Below are 10361 nucleotides of genomic sequence, written 5' to 3'. Positions count from 1 at the left end.
ATAAACTCAATCTTCTGAAGTCTAAGGACGGCAGCACAAATTCAGCAAAGAGACTAAAGGCCAACTTCACATTTGCACGAGCGTTAAGGGGGCCAATGAAGATGATATAAATCAGTGCGCGAAATCGTGATGACAGGTACCTCAGCGTGGGTCTGATAACTTATGGGTCTAATAAGCTTCTTGGTTAAATGGCACATCCAGACACGCTGAACAAGAAAACGATCATAGCTAAACTTCCACTAGGGGCTCTTGCTGAATTCATTTATGAGCTTTATGAACGTCCTTCATCTGCAGCAGTGAAGCTGTTCCCATTTTAACTTCTCTGGTTTGAATGAAGGATTGCCTCTGTGGGAAAAACTCCATCCTCCACCGACATGGCTGACAAAATCTCTCTCCCTGATGAGGCCTCCGCTTGCCTCTCAGTGCTCCAGGGGCTCTTTGTTATGCCACTGCCTCATCTCTGCTAAACACAAGCACAGGAGGAGCCATGTGCCTCACGCTCACCCAGGCTGCTCACAGCTACACGGCTGGCAGAGCGCGATAATGCTCTGGCGACAGACGACATATGTGAGGGCCATACTAACTACTGTGGGGGAATGACTGCGGTACAAATCATATCTAATGTCTGTCCTCCACTCGGAGGAATGTGCAGGAGAGGAATCACATGTGCTGTTCACAAAAGATGGTCTACACTTTTTAATGAATGTTTCATGAAATCGGTGGAATAAATCCATAGATACAGATTAAGCATTTATATGCATGCATACAGCGCATGCATGAATATTTTGTTTAGGTCTTGGAAAACCTGTCTTTAGACTTTTAAAGTGTGTGATTGGAAATTAATGAAATCATAAAGGTCTGAAAATGTCTCAAATCTTTCTATGGTCAATAGAAATATTTTATATTCTGTTTTTTGCTGTTGTTGTTGTTTTTTGTATTTTTTTACGAAATACTTTTTTTGGGAGATTGCTACTGTTATCCTGGCATCACTAACTGTAAAAGTCATTGTAAATCGTTAGTAAGAAAATATAGAAACTGTATTTGTTAATATGCTACAAAAGTACAATATAACAGGAGTCAAATTTGTATTATCTTTAAATGTTTTATTCAATAAAACACCAAATTTATTTGATTTACATACAATAAAAACTGTGAAATATTATTACAATTTAAAATAACTATTTTCTATTATAAAGTATAGTTTTTCCCTTGATGGTTATTAATCCACAAATCATTGTATGGCATTTCTTACGTGTCATTTATATAAAATCTGAAATCTGAATAAATAAGCTTTCCATTGGTGTATGATTTTTTTTTTTTAGGATAGGGCAATATTTTGCAGAGATACAGCTAATTAAAAAATCTTAATACTGAGAAAATCACCTTTGTCCAAATGAAGTTCAATGCATTATACTAATGAAAAATTATGTTTTGATATATTTACAGTAGGAATTTACAAAATTTACATGTACAAAATATCTTCATGAAAGATGATCTTTATTTAATCAAAAAAAATCTACATTTTTGACTCATACAAAGTATTTTAGCCATTGCTATGAATATATCCCAGCAACTTTGTGGTCCAAGGTCACATATAATTTCAAATTCTTCCATTTTTGGGAATTTAAAGACAGCTGCATTTATATGAAATACAAATGTTTTTGCAGCAAGCAAAATGTGTTTACTGTCACTTCTGATCAATTCAATGCACTCTTTATTGAATAAATAAAGAGTGTGTATATATATATATATATATATATATATATATATATATATATATATATATATATATATATATATATATATATATATATAGTCTTACTGACCCCAATCACTAGCAACGGACTTTAAAAGCCTGCCCCTGGTATTCCAGATGATGATTCTCTGATGACCCAGCAGGGATCAAACTGTCTCGCAGGCTTTTCTAAAGCTTGTGCTCTACAGGTGATTCCTTTCTTTTCATGCCAAACCACTCATTACCACCTAAAAGTCTTACACGCATTTGATTGCCAGAGACGTATGCAAAGCTAAGTGAACCCACCGGTGGATTAAATTGACTGGCTTTTTTTGTTGCAAGCATCTCTTTAAGCCGTTAAATCACTCGGAAACACGCTTTGCGCTGCTGTGAGAGGAAGTAAGATGAGGGCTCTGAAATGCCCACGCTTAACAAATATACTGTGAATATTCTGCCTCTGCTGCACTGCAGTAGGGGCTTAGTGGTTAAAGATGTGGCAAAGCACTTAACCTCAGGTCACTCCATGGGGACTGGACCTGTAATAAATATACTGTAAGTCACTTTGGATATGAAAGCGTCTGATAAATGACTAATAAGGAACTGTGGTGTTTGTTGACTTTGTTGGCAAACACGCTATGCCATCAAACACCAGTGTCAGACCTCAAAAAGCTGCGAGAGAGAAAAACTTGATGAGAATGCTGAGAAAAATCAATGAGCAGTAAAACATACTGAGGAAAACACATTTGCTGTCATTGGGAATAAATCAGATCTGACACTTTAGGTGTTCCCTGAATAAAACACACACTTCAGGTATAAAGAGAGAGTGTGGGGTCTGTTGTAATCTTGCTCGGTGTGTTTCCATTGGCAACGGCAGCCATGGGGTCGGGTCATGGGAGTTTATTGAGGTCTCATGGCAGGAGCCACTGAGCTGGAAATCATAGAGAAGCAAACAGCTGATCCTCGTCACTCTACAAGATACAGATGCCTTTGCTTACTTCTCATTTTATTACTGCAGTCTTACATTTACAACTCCTATTCTCTACAATTATTCGGGTCCAAATAAAGCAGCTGCTGTTTTTCAAGATTGCAAAATTTTATTTTTGAAAATTCTGAACAAAGCATTTGTCAATGCAAAATCATCATAGTGAAGTCAGGGTGTTGCTATCCAGTTCCTAGAACATTTTGGGTAAATGCAAAGCAGTTTAGACTGAGTAAAGAGTCCATCCCTAGCCAAAAAAAGTCTTCATTCTGGTTTCTATATTGCTTGGCTTCAACCTTCAGAATAAGTCTAGTTTAATGAAAGAATTTCTTAAAAGAACACTCCACTTTTTTTGGAAACAGGCTAATCTCCAAGTTAATACATTGGGTTTTACCGTTTGTTAATCTAATCGGCCGTTCTCTGGGTCTGGCGGTAGCACTTTTAGCATAGCTTAGCATAGATCATTGAATCCAATTAGAACAGTAGCATCGCGTTCAAAAAAAGACAACTTTTCATTTTCTGCCAGTCTCAGTACACAATATAACTCCAAATGAGTAGTTGTAAAAGTTTTAAATACTGAAACTCTTTGAAACAGTTTTGAATGTGATGCTATGAAGCTAAGCTAAAAGTGTTATCGCTGATATGGCTGAATGGATTCAGAACGGAGTATTCCTTCAGAAAAATCACTTACTATGAATTACTTAATAATTATACCAGCAGGTGGCGACAAGCGGCTGTCTGTATAAGTGAGTCATTTAAATAATTTGTTATAAACAATTTGTGTAAAAAAAAAAAAATTTGAACAAGAATGAGACAAGGGATTCTGAAGAGCTTAATAGCATAGATCTATTACTTTTAGTGATTATTGTTTAAAACATTTTTTTTAAACCGATTATTAAACTAGCAGCTTATATAATAGCCATATCACATTTAGTGGCATACTGGTGTGATTACCTAAAGAATTTAAAAGTTGTCACCCATTTAAAACAGAAAAGTAGTTTTTAATGTAATAACTGACCTTTTATCTAAGGAATAACAAAAGTGCTGATTTGACTGGTTTAAAATTACATTTTGCATTATTACTGTATTCTGTAAATGCAATAGAAAAAAAATATGGAGTTTGAAAACACATGGAAAAATAACAGCACATCTTTCATCATCAATCCACGCAATTATGGAATTATTCATATCCACAGCACAAACAGTGAGTCACATGGCGAATCTTAATACAAATAGAGGTACAAACATAAGCAACAGCAATATTGATGCTTATTCTATCAAGCACCACTTATAAATCTTCATTCAGTCTGTAAAATCATGTGTCCTTTTTGTTCAGACAGCGCATTGATTCTTGCTGTGGCGGAGTCGTGCAGCTGGCAAATGCCAGCTCTCATCTAATATTCCCTCACCATCGCTGACACGTGACATAACGAGTTCTAACATCCCCATCTAACACTGACAAGTTGAGGGGAGCTGATTTTCTGCACAGGAAGCCATTTTGTTCTAGCTCTGTGTAATGAGACAGATCTGTGAGCCACGGGCTGGAGAGGGGGGAGATGTTGCACACGCGCACACAAATGCACGCTAAACGCACCACGCAAAGGCATTGCCAATCCAGCAAGGAGACAGTAAATCAGCGCAGCTTCTCCTAACTTGACAGGCACACCCTAACCCTTTCGTTGTTGTGCAACATGAAACAGGCTTGCTTTGTGACCGAGGTTGCTATTTTAGCTTTGCTTAAAGTCGTTTCCTTCTAATCAAGGGGCCATGTGACTTTCTGCATGAGGTAACAGGACACATGCTGATATCGAGCGCCTGTGGGTGAGAGGTAGAAAGTCGAGTGGCAGAGAGCAGCTGGATGGAGCTTAGTATCATTTAAAAGCGTCGGTATGGGTTGTTATCTAGCTCAAACAAAGCTATAAAAGAGGCCATTAAAAGCATGCAATCCGCGCTCGGCGATATATCCGCAAATCCAGACAGGAAGATCACGGCGGCCCACTGTACGTGCAGCCCACATGAGCATAGGAATGTAAACAAACCAGACTTCAAACGAAACCTGTGTCGAGGGGAGGGGCGTGCGCTCTAAGCACAGATTGCATCGTGTTTCTGACAGAGGTGAACATCACAAGCAGTTTTTTTACGGCACTCTTCTGCCTTTTACGAAACGGCGCAGTGGGACCCCACACAAAAGCAAGAAAGAGCTGTCTCTCGTGCTCCGAGTCTCTGTTTCAGTCTCGCCCCGTCTCCTTCTTTCTTCTCTTCGCCCTCTTTCCCGCCTCCCTCCTCACAAAAAAAGGAAAGCAATCAGACAGGACACATGTCTGTGGAAATTTCCATGACTACGCTTGTAAAAATGTACCCTTGTGACTTGATTTTAAACAAACGCAACGTGCCAAATTTTGGCTTGTTTATCAATGGGGTTGCCAGAGAGGCTTTTGTGGCTGCCTCTTGTGCTGAGATAAAAATCTGACTTGAGAACGTCTGAAGAAACTGCTTGCCTTGTGTTTATGGCACAGCAACAATCCCCACACTGGTCCAAACTTGCCTTGATGCCATTCACTCTGTTTTTAATCTTTATCACAGTGAGGGAGAGGACAGGCGTTATATGTGGCTTGTAATAGTGATTGTCTTTCCATGATGCCACGGATCTTAGAAACATGAAGTCTGGTACTGGGAAACTCCTATAGACTGAACATATGGACTCAATTAAAAACGTATTTAAGTGATTTAGAGACTAGAACTTGTGAGAGAAACAGACTGGGTCAGAAACAAGGGTGCCTTGTATCTAGTGGTGTAAATTTGTCTTCTCTGTTTAGGTGATGGCGCACACTGGGCTGCATAGCAAAGTCAACATATGCTACATCATTGCTTCCTGCATATTTGACCACACTCAAACCAGCTGCGCTTTTTCATTATAGTTCCAACAGGTAACATTCTGACATTGAGATTTGCAAATCTTAGCAGCTTTATATCACCACTATGTCACTTAACACATTTATAAACGACGTGTGGGCAAACATTTGATGCCGCCATTGAAGAGAGCGATCTATGAGAATACTTGCTGTCAGATCACCAACATCGCTGTAAAAAAATAGTTTCAACTTGAAATAACCATTGCCTAAAAATATTTAGGTTGTGTCAACTTAATGTTAGTTAAATTAGTAAAAAACTTTTAAATTAGTTATGACTAAACTAAAAAAAAACAAAAAACATAGACAGCGGTAACAAGCTTTTTTAAGTTGAAACAACTTTTTTTTATAGTGATTAAGCTACGTGTCACTTAAGATCACTTAATTTTTATGAAGATTCTGTCCCATAGTAGAGTGCAAGTGCAAGTGAGTAAATACAAATACACATATATAAAAACATCAATGTATATATTTAAAAATAAAACAAATGAATTCATACATCATAAATTAACAGAGCTTATTGGTAGGCATAACAAAATTAAGTATTTAGTAGCAAATGATAAATATAGATTCATAAATATATAAAAGTATTGTATTCATAAACAAATCAGTATAAATTTGTAGGCATAATTAATAATGCTAAAATAACCAAGTAATTTATGACTGATTGATTGTGCAACTCCTATACGAAGTGGTAAGACAGATGTTGAAGATGTGTCTATTCAACAGTCTCAAAGCAAGAACAGCTGCCCAAAAACAATTCAAATGTTTTCAACATGTGAAAAATGTTTGCAATGCAGATGAACGAATTTGTGTCGGAAGTTTTTTTTATTATACTATTTCCTGCCATTGGCACAAATGACCAACCAACGCCTAAAACTGTTTGCAGAACACGGTTCGTGTAGGAAAAACTAAGAGAATATGTTTTTCATAACCGTCAGAAGTTAAACTGCCACAGTGTCCAGCTCAATCAAAAGCCTTTACTTGTTTCTCTATGCAAAGCACTTAAAGATGTGAGCGATGGCTGACGTCATATGACAAAAGGACAGCACTCCACGCAACTATACACACCAGTCAGAGAGCCTAGTAAAGTCACAGCAATGTCCAGGAAGTCTCTGCTCTGAGTCCACAAACAAATTTCTAGCACAAACCAATGCTCATGGCACAAGTTAACTTCTAGAAGAAATGTCACTCTACAGGAATGCTCCTTCTAGTTCAAATAAACAGGTCACAGATACAGTGCACAATGCAACGCACGACCTAAGTGGCCCACAGTAATGGAGCAAGAGAGATGTGAAATCCTCCAGGTACAGTGCTCTTCCTTTCATTCCCCAAAAAACCATGCTGTTTCGCAACTCCTGCCTGAAGCTGTCCACACAGAAGAGAGGGAATTAAAGCTCTTACCTGGGCAAGCACAACCTCCAACAGACATCTTCTCACATGTTTGGCACTGCTCTTAATGAAATGGTGTTGTTCAGTCCACGCACTGTTAGCATGGGCTTCTTCTGAGAAATAGAAACAGGCAGAAAGGGGTGGGGAGTCAGCAGGAGGAGGGCACAAAAAAAAAAAATCAAAATGTAGAAACAAGAGCGCAGCGAGAAACAGGAAGTAGGAATTACACTCCTGCTCGACACTGCGCCCAGGTTCATTAATATGCAAATTGCAATACTTGTGGGAGGGAGAAAATATGAGAGTGAGAGACAGAGTGTGTGTGTGTGTGTGTGTGTGTGTGTGACACAGGAGAGGATCAGAGAGGGAGGGAGAGGGAAAACGAGAGCCAACATTGTCAAAGTGACCTGTGAGGCACATTTTAGAGCACACTGGCCATGTGATGCTGTTCTTTTTTTTCTCTCCATGTATTGCCTATTTTTGCCTTGTGCTGCTAACGGAGATAAACAGAGGCAGCCAGAGCCCAGAGGCACGGAGTCATTACCGCCTAGTGGAGCTACGACACACTGCATAAACACACACACATACACACACAAGCACACGTACAGCCTGCCCTCCTGATGCTCCCTGGGGTCTGCTGTACAGCTCACCCCTGCCAGAGTGAGACACACACACACACACACACACACACACACACACTCTATCTGCTGCATGACTGATCTGCCTTTTCCTCACACAGCCGTCCTTCTGCTCTTTCCATGTTCTGCACATTTCAGTAACCTATGCATTGCTATGCATTATGCACTCTTTGATACATTCACAAAAAAGTACTGTAGGGGAAACAAGCACAATACACCATATCAGTTATTAGCAAAAACATACACATTATATATATATATATATATATATATATATATATATATATATATATATATATATATATATATCAGTATCAGTTAATGTTAGATTTAACAAACGTTTGTATAAAATATTACTATTGTACAAAATTGTAATATCAAATATTTACCTAGATGTTCTTAGCAAATAGCAAATATATGTAATATTAATATAGTAAACATTAATATATAAGACACTTAATAGCTTTTAATAAATACAATTTCTTTATAATGGATATTATAGAATTGTGATGCCTAAATTAACTTGTAGAAGTTCAAATGACTGATTATAGTTTGTTTTATTTGGCATATAATATCAGTAAATATATATATATATATATATATAAATGTAATTTTTATATCTATAATTCTGATATCAATGCCTATGAGAGTACAGTAATTAGATGAAAAACGTGATGATATTTACGATTTATGATATTTAGGTAATTTTAATTTTTTTCATAGTGACAAAACTGATTTTTACATCTTGAAACAATGGTTTTGTTAATGGTTATGATTATTATCTACCTGGTACATCACGTTAACTTGGCATTTCTCGTTATAAATAGTAACTTTTTCTGTTTGCATAACAACTGATTTATTCATGACAAGATAATCTCTTAATGCTTACCATATTCTTGATCACGCTAATGATTCTTAATGATTTTGTTACCATATTCATATAGCATGATGTCTAAATAGTACATCAAAGTACTTTTCTACGCAAAAACAGAAACACCTTGTTATATAAATGTGGCGGTTGCCATTTATTTGTACAGACAAGAAAATGGTTCAGTTAATGGCTACAGACAGTTTAGATTAAAAATGCAAAACGTACCTGGAGTACTGGGACATCGGAGAAACAGCCTCCTTAGAATATGCCAAGGTGTCTAATTTCTTCATGGAATCAGTATCTAAAACTGGCTGAGCGCTCACACCAAACAATACACCAAAGAACTTATTCACTTTGCAAGTATAAAAAGCTCAGCATTCGTCTTTGTCTAAGTGCACATTCACATCCTCAGCCCTCCCTGTTTTAAAGACTCATTGGCTTTCTCATAGTCCCAAAGGACAGACAGAGGTCCCTGTCCACATGGCACCCGCTCCGTGTCAGTCCCGCGATCGATCCGACGCCTCCCTCGCTCTCCCTCCTCAAAGCCTCTCCCTCCAGTGGGCTGTGCTTCTAACTACCGAATCTCACACACCACTGGTCCTTTACGTCCCCTGTCAAAGCCGCCTGACAACTCCAGAGAGGGGGGAGTGAGAGAGCACTCAGCAACCTCTTGATTTCACAGACTCTCATCCAGGGTATCTAGGGAACAGGGCACTGCTTTCATCGCACCGCTGTTATTACATGTCACCTGTCACTCAAAATCAATATGCTGACACAGAGACAACACTCTCAATCCCACAAGCGCAAAAACGACCCGCCGGTCGGATGTAAAAATCAGACGAGCGCTATTAATTACTCTTAAAATGCCTTTAATAAACTCATCTGATTTACTTTCTTCAGCCGAGAGGAGCTGCGGTCCAAAAACACAGCGAGCAAAGAACAAAGAGAGCCACTCCACTGAGAATAATTTCACACTGAAGGGTTTCTTTGCGCTGCTGTAGGAAATGGCTTTTTGTTTTCAGAGCCACAGATTGGCTTTGAAGCCCTGAGCCTCGGGAGATGCTCTTCACCACAGACTGCACAATCAGGTCCCGCTCTCCCTCCCTCCCTCTCCTTCGTCCTCAGTCACACGCTCTCACACTCCGACTGTGCTGAAAACAAAGATGATCCCTCCTCTGTCTTTTCCTCTGACACCACCATTGTGGAAAGCTTAGATGTTTACCTGTGCGCTGACGCTCACTCACCTTCCCTCGCAGTCACGCTGGTGTTCCCGGTCGCGCTGTCGAGAAACAGAGAGGAAGGATCTGCAATCAACTCTTGATCCAATTAAGTGGATGAAAACAACACAAAATGCAGTCAGTTTATTGCACTAAAACGGCTCGAGTTCAATAAAAGCAAACGAATCTAATCAAGTTCCACGTTGTTTGCCTCACCACATTTTACCTTTTCGGAGTATGTGCTGTTTGTGGTAGTCGAAGCTCGGCGTATTGATGATCTGGAGCTGGGTCAATTAGCCCTAAAAAGCATGGACAGAGAAAGAGAGAGAGAGAGAGCGTAGAGGAGAGCAAAAGGAGGAGGCGGGAGAGCGCGCGGATCCACTGGAATAAATATGACGCAGAGCCAGAGCAACTTCTCCAGCCCGCTGTACCCAGCGAGGGCACTGTCACCATGGCAACGGCAGAGCAGTGATAGCTCGCCGGGGCACACAAGGCACGGCATTATTCTGTCTCTCGCTCGCTGGAAATACACAGTTCCACTCAGGCGCCGAGCACGTAGGCAGGCGGACGGGCGCCTTGTGTTCAATTAACTCTACTCGTTCTGGGCCCCAGGAGCCCAGCCA

At 39.4% G+C, this 10361-nt stretch overlaps 1 protein-coding gene across 12 annotated transcripts in view; it reads right to left on the bottom strand.

Moving 5' to 3' along the window:
- ldb1a (LIM domain binding 1a) overlaps positions 1 to 10087 on the bottom strand; it is a 20191-nt gene extending 10104 nt beyond the window's left edge. For 7 of the 12 annotated variants that reach the window (XM_043255573.1, XM_043255583.1, XM_043255580.1 and 4 more), the window contains exons 1-3: positions 9965 to 10087; positions 9766 to 9800; positions 7028 to 7128 (exon numbers count right to left, since the gene is read on the bottom strand). In XM_043255573.1, the coding sequence (XP_043111508.1) occupies positions 7028 to 7055 (28 nt within the window). In that variant the 5' untranslated portion in view covers positions 7056 to 7128; positions 9766 to 9800; positions 9965 to 10087. Of the gene's footprint in view, positions 1 to 7027; positions 7129 to 8746; positions 9572 to 9743; positions 9838 to 9964 lie in introns of those variants that run through there. The other 5 variants (XM_043255575.1, XM_043255578.1, XM_043255576.1 and 2 more) reach the window with 5 other exon arrangements.
- Between the last annotated feature and the right edge of the window lie 274 nt (positions 10088 to 10361).

This window comes from Puntigrus tetrazona, chromosome 13 (genome assembly GCF_018831695.1).
Source record: "Puntigrus tetrazona isolate hp1 chromosome 13, ASM1883169v1, whole genome shotgun sequence".
In the NCBI taxonomy this organism is placed as follows: Eukaryota; Metazoa; Chordata; class Actinopteri; order Cypriniformes; family Cyprinidae; genus Puntigrus; species Puntigrus tetrazona.
This window is presented reverse-complemented; position numbering and strand designations above follow the sequence as displayed.